At 40.3% G+C, this 18,322-nt stretch overlaps 1 protein-coding gene across 1 annotated transcript in view; it reads right to left on the reverse strand.

Moving 5' to 3' along the window:
- The window catches only part of galnt9 (polypeptide N-acetylgalactosaminyltransferase 9), a gene marked incomplete at its 5' end in the record, with an annotated part of 99,671 nt that overhangs the window by 34,778 nt on the left and 46,571 nt on the right, over nt 1-18,322 (reverse strand). Inside the window, 2 exons of the mRNA XM_083913196.1 lie at nt 6,267-6,384; nt 15,660-15,857. Coding sequence (XP_083769322.1) covers nt 6,267-6,384; nt 15,660-15,857 — 316 coding nt within the window. The remainder of the gene's footprint in view (nt 1-6,266; nt 6,385-15,659; nt 15,858-18,322) is intronic.

Here is an 18,322-nt window from a genome sequence, read left to right on the forward strand (position 1 = left end):
TGGAAGGGGTCTAACATCAACCACATGAGCCAAGCGCGGTGGATGTAGGACTTTATACCCGCACTATACATCAGTGACTAGCTGTGGTGAAGCCTTCAGCATCGCTTCAGAGCCTGCACACACAGCCACCACAGGGACGGCGGAAGATGTATTAATCCATCTTAAACTAACCAGTCAATCTCCTTATCCACTGCTCAACTCTTAATTACTCATTACTTAATCACAATAATAATTACAATAAAAAAACGCATCAAATGAAAGTCACTCTAAAAAAATAACAGATTGGCTTTTAAGGTGGGTAAGACCAAAATTCAATATTGAAGTCTGTTTCACTCAAATATTCCTTTTCACACTCTCACAATATCATGTTTAACTGTAATATAATATTAATGCCTGTATCCCAGTCTCATGAGAATAAACTGTACAGTATATCATACACAGTTATACAGATTGGTACAGTATTATCATTCCATGTTTATTAAAGCAACACATCTGGAGTGCGCCAACTCCCTTTAAATCTATTTGTATCTACAAATCCAGGTGGCTTGTGAGGTTAATCAGCCGTGTTAGAGTGTCCAGGTTTCTTTGTAGAAGCGGGGCAGATGTTCTCAGAATAAACTCAAAGCAACATCTGACTGCATATAACAACTGCTTTGAAGCAGCACCTGTTAATGTGCCACCTGAAATAATGCTCATCCTCACTTTGTTCATTTATTTACCTTTTTTTCCATTAAGCAAAGTTACCATCTGGAAAAAAATAGATGGGCTATGATATGAGAGAAGAGGGTGGTATAAGATGCATCACTCTTGGATTTATTGTCTGGTTGACTGGTAATTATTACATCTTAGTCAACAAGTAATCCATCTTTTAGGTAAAGGACACAGTTAAACGTTAATTTACAATATGTAACCACAAATAAATGTTCTTTACAGTAAACTGTATTACAATATTGATTTGGAGGGTTTTCAATTCAACCCAATTCAATTCAATTCAATTAAATTTTATTTATAGTGCCAGATCATAACAAAAGTTATCTCAGGACACTTAACAGAGTAGGTAAAGACCACACTCTATGATAAACATAGACCCAACAATTCCCCCGTAGAGTACGGTGGCAACGAAAACCTTTAACAGGCAGGAACGTCAGACAGACCCAGCTCTGTGGAGGACGGACATCTGTTTGCACCCGTTGGGGAGGAAGAAAAGGAGAGTCTCCAGTTAAAGAAGAAACTGAATATAAACCCTGCATGTTATCTCTAGATCTAGATAATGCTATCACTGCATTACTGTAATACTGGGGGCACATGTGATGATTCTCAGTTCTGGAGTGCTTGTTTTTAATGATTGCTAAGTGGTTTTATGGATGTTTGTTCAATGGACATCTGAGATAAGGATATCCCCCAGGGTATGTATGTCACATTGAATCTAAAAATACAATAAAATAACACTGGCAATAATGCAAGGATGACAAAAATACTTTTTAAAGTGTAGTATTTATAGTATTCATAAAAACTGTAATCAATGCAAACAGATTCAAACTAATGTGGTAAACTTGGGAGTGATCTTAGACTCTGATTCAAATTTTATTTCTCGTTTGAACATGAATATTTCCAAAGCCCGACCTTTTTATTTTTAACTCATAAAGATCTGAACTGACTCACGGTTTTATTACTTGCCGTTCAGACAATCGTAATTCCCTTTTTCTGGATTACCTAAAGATTTATTTAAGAGAACTACAGCTGATTACAGATGCTTACACTTGTTTATTAAGCTTTAAATGGCCTTGCACAGGTGAGATCACTAAGGTCTTCCAGTCCTTTTCCTTTGAATGTGATTCGTAACATGAAAGTACTAAACAAATATTTGTGTTTACTGTAGTTTTTGTTTTTTGTCTGCGTTGTTTTGATTTGACTCTGTAAAGGTCTTTGGGCAGCATGTTTTTATGAGTAATGATCAGACAAGGAGTTCACTTTTCGATGCATATTGTGACAACTGTATCGCGCCCACTGCTGCAGCTCCAACTGAAGACTGTGTTGGTGAGTCAAACTGCATTAAAGTCCTATTATTCAGAACAGTTTTGCAACAGAAGAGTGCAGAACACTGGCATGCAGCTGTCTCTCATGCACCCCTGGGGAGGCGTCTTTCACAGTTTGAAATCTCTGCTCAGTTGAAACTCTACTCTTGAAATTAACTTTTTGAATTCTGTATAGTGGTAAATTTTCTGTTAAATATTAAATACATGGGGTGGCTGGTGACTCAGTGGTTAGAGCAGTCGCCCATTGTAAAGAGGCTGAAGGTCCTCGAGGCAGCGGCCGCGGGCTCGACTCCGACCTGCGGCCCTTTGCTGCATGTCTCCCCCCCCCTCTCTCTCACCCCATTTGATATCTGTCCTCTGTAATAAAAAGGCATGGAAAACTGCCAATGTATATATATATATATATATATATATATATATATATATATATATATATTTATATAATATATAATACTAATAAAAATCTAATCTGAACCCAAAATACTATATGCACTGATCTGTAACCTGTCATCCCACCATTATAACTCTGTTATATGATGATGAAGGGACCAAGTGAAGTAAATGCCCCACTCCTGTCTAGCTGCTGGTACTGCTACACTTTAATTAGCTCCATTCTCCTCACTACAGAGAGATTATGACCAGATGCCTCGAGGCCCAGCCCAGGTGGTTATGGAGAGACAAGACTTCAAAGAAAAAAAAGACGATTTTTTTGGTTCATTACTTCTGAAAGGAGTTCCTGGAGAGTTTAATAAATGTCACTGAGACAAGCAGGCCACCCTGTGAGAACATACTTGGGCTGCTTTTTGGATTTGGAAGGGACTGATTGTTATTATTATTATTATTCATAAAGCAGTTTGGATAGTTTCCTGATGGCATAGTGAGTGCATGGACATGCTGTGTGGGGTAAACCCATCTAGACAATAGGCGTGTAAGAACGTTTCATTACACTTTTATTGTGCAATATTATGTTTTGTGATACTGTAGTGATTATTAACGGCAACATATTGAGTTTTTTAAATTACAGTTTACCAAGAAAGATTTGTGGCAGACAGAGGCCAATTGTGCACCGCTTTAACCTTGACCGCGTGACAGCACTATTGTAATGATAAGATTAAAAAAAAACTAGAAATATATCACTATACAGATTTCAAAAAATGATTTCCACAGTGTTATGGTGGTTAGCACTGTCGCCTCACAGGGAGAGGGTTCCTGGTTTGAATCCTGGCTGGGGCCTTTCTGTGTGGGTTTTCTCCGGTTTCCCCCCCACAGTCCAAAGACATGCACGTGTTAGATTAATTGTGACTCTGAAATTGCCTGTAGGTGTGAATGGTTGTCTGTCTCTATTCGTGTCTATGTGCCCTGCGATAAACTGGCGTCCTATCCAGGGTGTACCCTGCCTCACGCCTGATGTCAGTTGGGATCGGCTCCAGCCCCCCCTCAACCCCGACAGGGACAAGCGGTTGAAGATGAATGAATGATTACAGCAAAGTTTTCAAAATAAACATGATTTTGAGTACCTACATTTAGCTCTTTCATCTTTATTCATTTATTTTTACACAAGTCAGAACCTTTTACACCCCGCAAAGAGGTTCGAGGAAGGTTTTAACAGGTTGCCACTAAAATAGTGGTTACCATTGTGTGCATTTGACTAAAAGAAAAACAACCCGCTAGTGAATGTTAACTCACCAATGCACTGATTGAAAAGCAACACTGATTATTCCATTACTGACCTGTTGACTTTGCAAAAGAAACTATATAAAACAAATAAATTACATTTAAGGCGGTTTCAGTAGAACTAGCAGGTGCAGCAGCTGTGGGGATGACCCTTGATAGATTTGATGTAGTATATTTGCGGACACGTTTAGCACAGTATAATACTTGTGCCCACAGGAACTTTGAAATGAAAGGCAATGCCTCCCGAGATGCTATATCAGCGAAGACTCAGCAATGCAGCAGGAGGAGTGGGAGACACATCACAAGATAAACTCATATTGACACTTCTGGCACAAATTCATCATTTCTGTCCCCGGCCATTTTTCTCTGTTTGCGAACGGAGCCTTGTGGCGAGTGGGACCTTCGTGTTCAGACATTTACAATTATTTAAAAGGTGAAGATATCAATTTCCTGTGTCGCTAGTAGATGTGGCAAAAGGGCAAAAGTGTTACGAGGTTAAGTAGCACCGATAGACGCAGTAAGTAAGAATATACATTCAGTGGATTCTACTTAATTTTTGCAATGATTGTGCAGCTTCCAAAAATGAATGTAGTGGTGGTGCGGCTGCAGATGATGCATCAATCCTTCGCAGCATTGTGCTGGGAGCATTTCTTACACATCCAAATTCTTTGTCTGTAGTTTCATCCTCTCATTTCTTATTATTTACAGGTCCTACCCTGTAAATAATTACTCATCATCAACAAACCCATAACTGTGGGATCAATGGTTTGTTTTCCCTTCACGTGGTTTTAAATTATTCTCTTCCTTATGGAAACAACACAACACACAGTGCTATGTACTGCATAATCAGCCCTAGCACGTCATAGCCTCCTTTCTGCTTATAAAGAGGTCATTTCTTTAGATGCTAGAAGTCTTTTTACCCGAGCGGGCTACAGAAGTCGGAACTCACAGTAAATTATAGATACGCCATAACCTTTCTGTATGAACCCTGCCTTTCATCAGCACTCTGTCGTCAGATGGTCCCAGGCAGGCTCAGCTATTGTAAGCTGCCCTGGCTAATTGTTAAACATGTTCTTGTCAGTCAAGCCTATCTTAAATGGCAACTCCTCAGCCGGCAATACAATGAGCTGCCTGAGTCGTAGTAGCCTTAGAGGAGTAATTGCCGTCCACTCGCCAGAAGCCCATCTCCATTCCATTAGCGGCTGTACAATATGAATGGTTGAAGCTGGTTGTTGACTGCGGACCTATTCAAGCTTGTACACGTGCTGAATAGCCTCTTTTCTGTGGCATGTGTTTCATTTCCACGCGGACAGGCCAAACAGGAGGAGAGGTAATTGCATCGGTGATGGCATTGTGTTCACAGACAGAGCAGCATATTCTCTTCAATCATTCATCAAAAAAGCAACAGTAAATATTCATAGTGGAAACAGAGACAATGGTGAGCCTGTGTTTAAAACAAAAAAAGTTCAATAGAGTTGTTCTAACTTTATTTAGCTGCTGTTCAAGTGAATTGACCTCCCTCACCAACTTCATCTTACCCCCTTGCATGGTTTGTTAGGTACATATAAACAGCTGAATGAGAAAACACTCAGTAACCTTGAGCGAGGCTATTGGCAGCTGGCACATAATACAAAATGCTGAGTTATCACTATGATAATGGCAAAATAACTATCAGATGTATTGTATCAGAAGACACAAGAAGCTAGACGACTGTGTCACTGCAGAGGCTCTGAAATGGTCGTCAACACTTCAATAAAGGCACAGCGGCACTTTGTAAACCCAGAAACATTCTCCGGCCTCTGTTCAAGTGCATTTTCAAAGAGAGCCAACACTTCAGAGGTGTCGTTGAAGCCATCTTGAGATTAAATGGATGCGGGGATGACGTTAAATGAAGGAGTGGGATCTTTCAAGCATATCTCATTCCAATAAGCCAAAGGAAAGCGTTTAGATTCTGAATGGTTCCAGTCGGCTAGAGAGAAACATTTTCTGAATTTAAACGCTAACCAATTCTTCAGCAAACCCTTCGCTCACATGAAGCGTTAAATTCAACTCAAAGCGGCAGCAAAAGAGATTTACATTTTCCATATACAGGCTTTAGAGCCTTTGAGTTGGTTGAAGCATTAAGTGGATTTTTTCTCTCTCCTCCACTCCCATCTAAGAAACTTAGCAAAGTTTAATCATAGCTTCTGTTGACGCCCCTGGGTTTTGTATCTTAAGCTGTTTCCCCCTGGCTGGGAAACATAAGAAAACTTCATCATAAGCTGTTCCAAAGTCTGAAAATAGATTTCACAAATCATTCAAACCAGAGCTCCACATCTAAAAAAATTACCCCCACAAATATTGGCTTTGTAATTATGGCTTTTTGTGTGGCATTCCTGGTTTGAGACTGCACACAACACGCCTCAAGCTATGAAGGAATGCCTCATTAAAAAACTTTTCTTGCAGAGATTGAAATTGAATTCAGTTTAAAAAATAAAATTCAAGTTATTATCAAAATAATTCTGCCAATCTGAAAGCATTTTAGCAGCAGCATTGGTGACGCTCTGTGGTCCTTACCCGCATGCCAAGCTCGATGTTCTCGCCTCCGTAGACCTCCATGCCAGGATCCAGCAGACCGATATCGCCAAAGTATTCCCGGTCAACCACAAAGGAGCAGCCAATCATAGCTGGAGTTCTGGATGAGCAAAGAGAGAAGAAGAAGAACTTTGAAGATTATTATCTATTCACTAAACTTTCATAGACCCACATATAACGCTAAAATATTCAATGTACTAAAGGCAGGAGGCATCTCAGGTTTTCAAAGTTCTGTTGCAACTGTCATGAGTGATGACGGAGAATACACGGAGGAGGGGATCCAAATGCAGACACGGAACTCAGGAAACAGTATTAACAAATTTAATAAAACTTATTCACAAAAAGTGCACTAACACAAAGGAAAAACACGAAGAGAACTTGATACAAACTGACACGATGAATGGACACAAGAGGAACAGGTACACAGGGAGACATCAGGGTAAGTAGAGGGTATGATCTGGCACGGAGTGAGGCTCAGTACCGGCTTAATATATAGAGTGGCAGGTGATCAATGTTAACAGGGATCACCTGCCAGGAAAACAAACTCAAAACCAGAGAAACAAAAGAAAGCACATACAGAAAAACACAGACAGAGGGAGACAAAAACAACGATTAAAAAGGAGAGAGAGAGACTGTCCAGAACCAATCACAACAGCAACTTCCTTTAACCACAGATACTAGAGGGGCTCTGATGATTTGGGAATGCCAACAGGAATGTTTCATCTGCCCAATTCAGCCTGATTTAGTTTAAAAATGATATCTCTTATCAAATCACAAAACATTGGGAAGGCTTCTACATATCTGTGTATCAAGTCAATCTCATCTCTGTAATTTGGGCCTGCGTAGATGTGGTGCTGCTTTAAAGGGACAGTTCACCCCAACATCAAATAAACAAAGTTTTCCTTTTATCTGTAGTGCTGTTTCTAGATTGTTTTGGTGCACGTTGCCCATTGTTGGATACATGACTGCCTTCACTCAAGTATAATGGAATGAGATAACCCTCAGCCTGCGAGGCTCAAAGTGTCAAAACAATATCATGGATGTATTCACAAAACTTGATGCAGGCAGAGCCTTGTTCATTCCTACAGTATGAAAGCTGCTCAGTGGAGCAAGAAGCCAAAAAAAAGTTCAATTTCTGTGGCTACAAATACACCAGAAATTAGTTCCTATATGTTGAACTGCTCACAATCACATCTTTGGATTATGTGGAGTAACCAAATCATGGTTGGAAAGAGATATTGCTGCTGAGTTTTTTAATGTATTTCTTTTTTATCATAACTCTGGGCTGTGGTTTGGTCTCGACCAACTCCTGAGAAAAATATGTCTCCTTAGCTGCTAAATGTTCTATGTTGGCTGTTTGATGATGGATATCAGTATTTTTTTTTACTGAAAACAGGGATCATCATGAGCTACAACCTTCCTATTAGAAGAAAATAAAACTTATAACCCTATCCCAGTCTAGTACAACAACAATCCAGAATAGCATTTTAACTGTAATTGTCAAATGCCATTGAACTTATTACTAATGCTTTTAGTAGAACAACCTAATAATACTATAAAACGAAAGCACAACCACACAGGTTCAGTAAGCAGAACAAGAGATTGTCCTTTCACAAAACAAAGTGGTGACTTTCTACCTTTACTTAAACAAATGGCCCCACTTTAGCTGCTGTCCCCCTAAGGCTGCTTTTCACTACTATTATCTGTCAGGTCTTAAGTGCTCTGGGAAAAAGCCCCACAAAGAGCATGACATTACGGACTACTGAGCTGCGTTCTTTTCTTCTCGAAAGTGACCAATGTGTGGCTTTATTCTTCTTTCTGGAATGACTCCCAGAGTAGGTTCAACATATATTGTTACACACATATACATACTTTAGTTTGTAAAAGTCCAGTAAAAGTACTAGAAGGAGAGTGCTGCATTATGATTCTGTGACTCTGTGTGTGTGAGTGAGTGAGTGAATGAGTGAGTGTGAGTGTGTGTGTATGTGTATGTGTATGTGTATGTGTGTCTGTGTGTGTGTGTGTGTGTGTGTGTGTGTGTGTGTGTGTGCGTGTGTTTGTGAGCGTGTGAGAGAGAGAGCCAATAAGAAAGGCGATTTTAGGTTTAGACCCCATATAAAACACCGTAGAGACAACCATCATGGAGTGTTCTTTTGGAAATTTGTCATCTGTAGATAAATCAATCTCTGATACGAACCCACCTGGATCATCAACAATAGCTTTCCTTCCATTTTTGCTGACATAAATCTTCATGGCTTGAGTTGACATTCATTTGACGTGTTATGTGAGCAGTGTTTGCTCCATGCGCAATTATGCGCGGACAAAGAAGGTGTTTAGTTATTACCCAATCAGGAACAGTCCCTGTGAAATAACTCTGTCACACCAAGCATCCACCTACAACTTAACTAGGGCCTATATACTGTATTTCAAAATTTAAATACTCACTGTTCTTTGACAAGTATTGCAGCATACACATATTATAGAATACTGTCACATCCACCTACGTCATGTCTATAAAGCAGCCTGTTACATTAATTGTTCCATATGTTATGTCATGTTTAGAATTTCATAGTCAGCCGGCTCACTTTACTACCCACATTACTGGTACTTTATGTCCTTGCGTAATTTTACACGCAGACATATAGTGAGCTACCAGTAGAAGGCGAATGACTGTGTGTCCAAACTTTTGACTCGTACTGTAGATCTTGTGTTTATCTTTTCAAATCACCTGAAAACAATAGCAGTCTGCTACAGTTACAACACACAGACCTCCAGTGAAACAGCCACATCAAATAATGTCCAGGTGTGTCCTTAACTTGATATTTGTTCTTACATTTATTTTATATATTGCATTTCTTGCATCCAGGTGCATCATATACACATTAGGTAGGCTTACACTGATCACATCATCCACTGACGAGAATATTAAGTAGCCATGTGGAGCACGCAGTCTCTTCACAATATGATTCTATCGAAGCATATATCTAAACTGTTTAACCCAAGTCAGCACCTATGCATAGTCCCATTATGTTTTACAGACATTTGAAGTTAAGGTAAGGTAAAACATGTTTATGCTGCATCTCGCTGAACTTTCACTTCCCTTTATTTAGCACAGCTTTCTCGCCCTCAAAACAGCCTACCTAAGCCTCAAAGTTGATCTTGTACATAGAAGATAGTATATCCAATGCAGAAGATAAACTTACGTTTTGCCAACAATGCCTGAGAAAAGAAAAATTCACCTTGCCTTACAGGGTCTCCGTAGATTCCTTGAGAAAATACCAGCCACAGGTGACAGAAGACTCCCAGGTAAAAAACTAATTTGCAAGATATCTGGACAAAGAGTACACTCTGATGGAAGCTGAGATGAAAAAAAGCTTTCAAACACACAGACTGTTTCTACAACTGCTGACATCTGGTCTGCTTTATTTTGGTGATGGCAGCAGTCTGTTGCATACCTCGTTATGTTATTAATTATTCAAGACGATTTGGCAGCACTCTGTAAGGTACATGAAGGCTACTTTGAGTGCAGTGTTTTTCAATATTACTATGTCGGCTTAATTCAAAGCTTAAGTCAGGTAACTAGTTCATTTTCAGGACAAAAAGGACAGGATTGTTGTTTTTTTTTTTAGGACTAACAGAAAGTGATGTCATGAATAGTGTAACAAATTACTTTTCTCATCGAGTAATAAGTAAAGTAATACTTTTAGTATTAATTTATTACATTTTCCAGTAACAAGCCCAACACTTCCTATGAGTAGTGCCAAACTGATGCAAGATGCTCAATATAAGACATTTTACAGAAAAGGTGCGACAATATAACAGGTTTTTGTTAAAAGTACTAATTTAAAGTTATATTTTGACACATTTTATGGTAAACAATTGTGCTGTGCTGTCTCAATCGTTATTTATGTGTCATCCATCAAACTACAGTGAAAACACTTCTTGGTGAAAACAAATACTCATACATTAATACTGTGAATGTCTTTGCTGTCCTCGAAAAGGAACTTTTGTTCAAACAACTCGTGCATGCATGCTGACTTATATACCCTTATTGCCTGACGTAGCCTCACACACTCTTTGTTTAAATTATAAGGCACTGACAGGGAGGCTTTCAAGTGCCATTATTTGCACTCACGGTGCAGATAAAAAGACAGACACGCCACACACTCAGCATCGTTCACCTCATCCTTTCTCCTGTCTTGACAAGTGACCTACCTTGCTTGTCTGCACAGTGCAAACTTTGTGCAGCCCTCTTTGAGTGTTCTCTTAAGAATAAGCTTCCTGGCAATGTAAACACTGTCTCTGTATTTAAGTACAGACTCAGCAATCTAAGTTACATACACGTGATGATTAAGCTAAAATCTCTGGCTGACCTTGTTTGTTATGTTTGCACTGATTTTCAACGCCAGGAAATGTTTTAGAAGAAAGATCCTCACATTGTTTATAGTCAAAACTGTAATGGGTCATGTGTTGTTGCTATAATTTGTTCTCTTGGAAAAAAAAGAACAAATTATAGCAAAGTTTGGTGCCTCCTTTATTTGTCCGGTGTGCAAGTTGATCAAACATGCAAGATTAAGGTGTGAAAAAGTAATTCCCCTACGAGAGCTAAATAACTGACGTCAATGTACTGAGTAATTAGAGCCTGGTGCTCGTCCAAAAATGCGGAAGATATAGGGAAGCTGAACACTGTACGTGTCCTCTTTTGATTTCAAGAATCGAACAGTGGCAGTTTCGTTCCCGGCTTGCAATTTTACAGCAGTGTTCAACAATCAGACAAAGAGAAATCAATCATAGAAGCGACAGAAGTAGCAGCTTCTCCATCGACTGAAATGGTCAATAGGCTTTGATGCAATGCAACCACAGCGTCTGCTCTGTGTGACCCTGCCATCTGGGTGTGTGAAATACAACACAGTCTCTAGTGGCCTTTTTGAAGTATTCTGTAAGTAGAAATGACACACCAGCCATTGTTCTGTCCCTGTCACCTTTATTTCACCTGCAGTGTTGGTCTGGCTCTTTACATGGATAACACAGATGATGGATTTCAAACAGAAAGTGTGATGGTGAAAAGTTTGGCACAAAATACCTTCTGGACTGCCTTTGAAAACACAGGTTGATGGTGGAACACTTAATTTAATGTCATTAGGTGTAGTTATTTTAAGTGTGCAGATGGTAAGCTGTAGGGCTCATCCGTCCCTCACACCTCGTAACTTTGTACCGTACAGTATCAACATCTGACACAGTACATGTATGCAAGAATCACGATCGCTTACTTCTCTCCTGGATGACTACACTGCTGTTGAAACTGCTTTTTGAACCTGACACATGGCTTATCTGTGACCTCATTTTGAATATATGACAGCCCTGACGCTTCAAATAACGTACGAGAGGAAAATGAACAAAATTTTCAGTGATTTTGTGATTAGTTTTTCTGGATAATAAGTTAACTATCTTAAAAACGATATTACAAAGTAAATATCCATCAATTGGAATAGGAAAAACCTTTTTGTCATATCTCCAAAACTGGTTGCAATCCTTTGTACCCTCAGAATGTAACGCCTTTGTGCCTTCTTGTGGCCCTTTACTCGCTTTGTTGCTGAATGTGCCCAAACAGCCAGAAAAGGCTTTGAGACTGAGCTCTGAATGGCAACAAAGCCTCTGTTGTTGATGGGCAGAAACCTTGAGGAAACAAGTGGGAGAATGATTTCCAATAGAAATCCACACAGCCGACACACTTCAGCTGGCCCTCGGGGCGATCTGTCCATTTGCAGGGAGCTCTGCAGTGTATGACGTTGTTCCCCTATATTTCCCCGATCTCATAGCTATTTTTTTATGCTCAATAATACATGATTTTCATGGAGCTTTGATGAGATGTCCAAGATCTCGGTCCACGATATAAACTGTATCATATAGTTTGTTTGTATGAGACCAACTGTAACAAATGAAACCCATTTGCTTCAAGAGCAAGGTAATGAAACTGCTTTGGAATTTTTATTGCCTTTGGTCAAAATCTGACAGTATGAGTAGTATGTTTTTAGCTTTAGTTGTTTGGGATATTATACATTCTGGCAGCAGGCATCAGTATGCTTCATGTTTGCAGCTTGGTTAAAATGCAGCAGCCAAGGCATTCACTGATACAAATTAAAAATGTATTTTGTTCTGATTCCAGCAACTGTTCAATTGGCCGATGGGTTTAGAAATAACTGACAATTTACTGATTGAGTTTAAAGTATGACAAGCCCTGGCAGGCCCTTTATCATCACATTAGCCAGTGTGATACCTCTGGTCCTCAAGCAGGTGCCGTAAATCCTTGAAACGTCTATTATTGATACTAACATTCAGCCTTTTGGTTCTGGAATAAAATGGAAGAGAAGCTTATGCTTTAGTAGCTATTTTATTTATGATTGCTTTTAGTTTGTTTTTACTATGTCTATCTATGCTCTCTATAGCCCCTTTCACACATGCAACGCAACCCTGAAATGATCTGGACAATAACAAGAGGAGCTGTACGTGAGCGCAAAGGTCCAAATCAGTCGGATCAGACATTAAACAGCTTTTACCTTGCAAGCTCCCTAGTTCAAAGCACGTCCATTTTAGCCCATGTGATTAGAGCAGCACATTATTCTGCAGATTTCTCAGCGGGCGAGCGATCATGTTGATGACACTTATGATGCGGCTCACACAAAAGCATGATTTTGGTTTTGAGTGTACAGAATGGTTAACACAAAGACAAATATAAAACTCTGTCTAACTGGAGAGACAACCAGATTGATAAACTTGTGTCAGTAAGGACAGGCACTAAAATCATCAGACAAATTCAAGGAATGATGAGAGACTTGATTGTTCATGACGATATTACAAACTGGCTATATGACTGCAGTTTACATTAGGTCCTGCATTGTGCACGCTCTACCCAGAATCTCCTGTTGTGTGCCACATGTGTGAGAGGGCTTCTTTGAACAATGCCTATATCTAATCTATCTAATATCTATCTAATCATTCAAACCACATCCACACATGGATGCACAGCATCTGTTCAGTGTATTGCCCAAGGACACTTCGACATGCCGAGCAGAGGAGCCAAGGATCGAACAGCCAATCTTCCTCTGAGCCACAGTCGCCCACAAAAAACATACATTATTGCAGGTTTGACAACATGACCTGTCAATAGTTTCTTCATTCCTGAAGTGTCTTTGAACAAGATGTGTTCTAATGCAGCATTCACACACAATGCCATAGATGCAAATTGAGCGACAACTCTACATTGAAATCGATGTAAATGGCGTGATGACAAGTGATTCAGGCGGAGGCACCGCGAATGCAGCATTTGGCGCGAAAAGACGCGGCGCGAATGAAGCGTCTGGCACGACAAGGTGCGCCACGAATGGAGCGTCTAGAGTGTCTGCTGCATCTGAAGCGACACAAATTAAGTTAAAAATATGAAACTTTTCAGGCGACATCGCACCGCGACAGCCAATCAGCGTTGACATTGTGGTAAGCGTCATCAAAGTTCTCTATGAGACATCCAGGGGCTCACCAAAGCCGCTATTGTTGCAGTCCTTGCGGGAAACCAGTCTATTCCTATGGATACAATATAATGGATATAAATATGAACTGTGGATGGCAGCGATGTGCCTTTAGGCATCTAGTCTGCGGGAAATCTGGAAGAAGAAGAAGAAGAAGAAGAAGAAAGCCGTCGGTGCAGAGTGAAGCTGAGGAGGAGACCGGGCAGCACCCTGTACAGCTTCGGAGGTTAAATCACTGACGGCCTGATCTCACTACAACACAACATCTCTTTTAAGAGCCACACACTTCTTCTTAGAGCTCATTTCTGTTCTTTTATAAGCATTCAGATACCTGTCAGCACTAGCATAACTTTCCATTTAGCACAACAGCAGAGTAGGCTGGGGTTAGCTTCAGTTAGCTAGCCACAGCAGCTGCTACCTACAGAAGACGCGAATGAAGCGATGATCAAAAATGTGACTAATGTGAGCAAGGGGCGCAATACAAGCATCTGAGCTGATTGTATTTGTGTCATTGGCATTTGGTGTAAACGCAACATAACATTTGAACATCTGAATATGTTCAGGGTCCTGAAAAGTCAAGCTGAATGGGCTATTGGCGATCTTTAGGCTATCACTCACACTAGCCAAGTATCAAATTTGAGGTTGGTGTAGTATGATTCTTTCTATTTAAAACATTCCGGTATGAACATTTTCACCTGCCTGGTTATTTCACCTTTATGATATGACTTCAAGTCTTTACAGCACTAAAGCTTCAGTGGCATTGCACCAAACCCACAGACACATTTGCAATCAGTGCGATGAATATGGAAAAGATGAAACACAAAAGCTGAGCTGCTTCACGTTGGCTCTGGCTTGACCTTGAACACTTGGCTCCTGCACCGGCTCTGACTTTACCACATTAAAACCAACACCTATGTGTCCTTCAAGAGTTTTTAAATGCCCATATCATAAGTCGGTTCAGTCATGGTATTTCATATATTTTCACAGTGACTATTTTTTCCCTCACATGATCCACTGAGGTCCATGCATTTATTCATTTCATCAGAGAGACCAGAGCTCAGGGGCAGCTAGTAGTGGTAACCCTGGGAGGCGGTCACCAATATTTAGTTATAGGAGATTTTAATAGGCATGACCACATTTGCTATGTGCTTACATACTGCACCTGTCCCTGTTTTTTTTCTCTCATACATTTTGTTCGCATTTATTCTAGAATCGAGCTCAGCCAGAGATGCTGCATAGTATGGAGGATCAACAAAAGACATCACGTTAGCAGCTACACCTCTCTTGCCACACATTCTGGTTACTGCTGTCTTCCTGCCTCTCTGTTGTCTTAACCATGCTAATCTTCTCAGTAGAATGATGTAAGATGTTCTTATTGTTATGGCAGCGCTGACGAAGTGTGATTTGATTCATTGATATTCATATTCAGGTCACTACTCTGTGCAGATGTGAACACACACACACACACACACACACACACACACACACACACACACACACACACACACACACACTATAATCAATTCTAGGATTATACAGAAACATGATACCAGCCAGTGCTGCCCTCCAATCAGCGGTGGATATAATGGCATGCCCTGCTCGTATTCAACACCCAATTATACTAATGACACTGCATCGCTGTGGCCTCATGATCCTGCATCAAAATGGAGTTATCAATCATTCGACGGCTTTGTACGGGAAGCCTTTATTTGTGTGTTTGGGTGGCACGCGGGACTATGATGCACCTTAGTTTGATGGTTCCACACATGAATAAGTCATATCCTGAGGCTATCCATATTACATCAAACATGCTCATCTATAATGGACGGCGTTCGCCAGGCAAGGCCCTCACCTGATAGGGGCTGTCTCATCGCCCTTATCCAGCCACTCCTGTGGAGGGATGATGTACATACACCACAGCCCCCAGTTGTAGCCATGGGCAGCGTTGGCATACTGCTGAACCTCAAATGTGTTGTACTTGATGTTATCTATGGCGGGCAGGATGATGCGGGTGTGATCCTCCTTCATCCGGGTCAGAATAGGTTCAGCCCTTTGAAAACGAAAAAGAGGCAGAAGTTTAGAGCAGATTTTCTGAGTTAATTATGCAGTAGCTTCATTGCACAGTTGCAAAAGTCGAAGAAAGACAGTGAGAGAGCGGCCTCTGCTACAGGGAAAATGATAAAACTGTGCATATTTTCATCATGCCCTGTAGAGGTTTGAAGTATTAATGCTGCAATGTTCGAATAAATAAATCAAGTCAAGGATGACCAGATGGATAATATAGCTCGATTTAAAAGTAAAGTAAAAGCTGTGAGTGTGGTTTCACAGAACCAACCTGCAGGAAATCAACCCACATTTTTTTTAAACATACTGAGGTATTTACTGTAGATCCTGATTTCATAAAACCTGGATGACTGCATGTGTCGTCTCAACTTTCACTCCAGCGCTACATTTACATGGTTTTTTTTAGCGATGATATAGTCTGTCGAATCAGCATTTATTCAACATTCAAAACGACTGCCAGGATCCACTTCCCTCTACGGTTTATGATATGAAGGTCTCGCAAAATGAATTTTTCCACGAAACAACAAATATCATATTTTATATCCCCTGCTCATGAAAACGAAATGTCAAAATGTGACACTTATCCCGCTGAGAGACTTGATAAGAGGTAAAACCTGATAAAGCAAAATACATCAGGTGAAAAGAGAGGCTTAGTCTGCTCCTGGGAAAAATATCCACTCTATTTCTTTTTTTTTCTCTCTCTCTATGTGAAGGGCTGCAGTTAGCTTCTGAAAAAGGCCTTGCTCCGAGTACTTGCCAGATTCTTCATCTCATGGCTTCTGCTCTGGGGCAGCTTTGACCGGCACACATTCTTTTAGAGAACGTCAATTGGAGAGCAGGGGTCATATTCACAAAACATCTAAAGGCTGAGTAGCTCTCAACAGGGCAATTTGGGAGAAACACCTCAAAATTATAGTCCTGTCAGTCCCTGCTTTAATACTTTAATAAAGGTTTTTTGTCTTAGTTCATGGAGCATTTTAGCACCCGATCCTGAGCCTGTGGAAGGTTAGTGGCAGACAAGAGGACTCATAAGTCACTAAGGACAAGTCAGAAATGGCCCTGAAAGTGGCCGCTGCTGGCAGTCCATTCAGTGACTGGGCCATTAGTTTTGAAAGATATAAAGACGTTGACATTTTGAAAATAAATGTATAAAATGTATTTGACTATGTTGATAAGAGCAGAGCTAGTTAAAGTATGCAGTGCTCTGGTGATTGGGCAGATTTATACTTCATATCAAACCCTACATTCCTGCACTAGATGCCACAGTCCAACAGTTCATTTACTACAGATTTACACCACCTATTGTAAAAGACGCTTGCATGGGGCCTTTCAACGGTAAACACTGATTTATTTTATTGTAACTGAAAGGAAAGCAAATCATTTCCCAGAATCTCAAACTATACTTTTAACTATAAGGCAATCTTTCTCAGTGACTAAAAGCTTTAAGGCTGGTGTTTTTTTTTCTTTAAGGGATATCATAGAAAACTTGACAAGTTCAGATGCTGTCTCTTCATCTGTCTCTTCATCCTACAAATGGTTAACTTTGAGTGTTGTCAACACTCAAAGGTTACCCTTCACAGCAGCTGAATTGTCACAAAAACTTGAGATCATGCTAGAATCACAGATTCACATGTACCACAAAATATCCATCTTGTCAGGCTCCAAGTAACACGTTTGTGTTTGGAGCAAAGGTGAGCCGGCCAATCAGTGTCCTGTGAGCAGCAAGGGTTTGATAGATGGTTCACCCAATCACCTGTTAGGTATGTTTTGAAAGTGCACTTTTACAATCAGTTTCCAATAAGGGCTTTTCAGATGATTCTGTGAAACAAACACCTCAAAGACACAAACTATAAAAGCAATTACATATATTAAACTATGCAACTACAACAATGACAGGGGGGGTCATGGGGTTATGTGACACCACAGGGGTTGGTTGTCCGATGTGGAGTGATGACAGCGTCACTAACAAAGTCAAAACAATACTAAAGTTGTGCTGTTACAGGAAAACAAGTCTTCACGTGGAAGGGCCCTGAGATTGCAGGTAGGAGTATCTTGGTCAAGGAGGTCAGATCAGATTAGATCACATGATCCAAAGCAAAAGTCAACTTTTCTATTACTTTTGAAGTTATCTCCATTACCTACAGGAACAGCTGCTCTTAAGAGGCAGCCTTAGCTACTGTAGGAACTTAAGTGCCATCTAGGAGGAAGGGTATTCACTGATGCCACACAGAGTAAGCTCCCTCTGCTATTTAAAGCCTTGGCCAAGGGCAACATGGTCTTGAGTTCCATATGGTACAGAAATGCTGCTGGCACTGGCTACATTTGGATAATCTTCCCATGCTGAGAGATTCTCTTCACCATATCTTCAAAGCAACTTTCATATGAAATTACATTTGTAGCCTTAAAATTGATGGCCAATACTGTGGGTAACTTTGACCTCCACTCAGTGGT

The sequence above is a fragment of the Echiichthys vipera genome (assembly GCF_963691815.1).
Source record: "Echiichthys vipera genome assembly, chromosome: 4".
In the NCBI taxonomy this organism is placed as follows: domain Eukaryota; kingdom Metazoa; phylum Chordata; class Actinopteri; order Perciformes; family Trachinidae; genus Echiichthys; species Echiichthys vipera.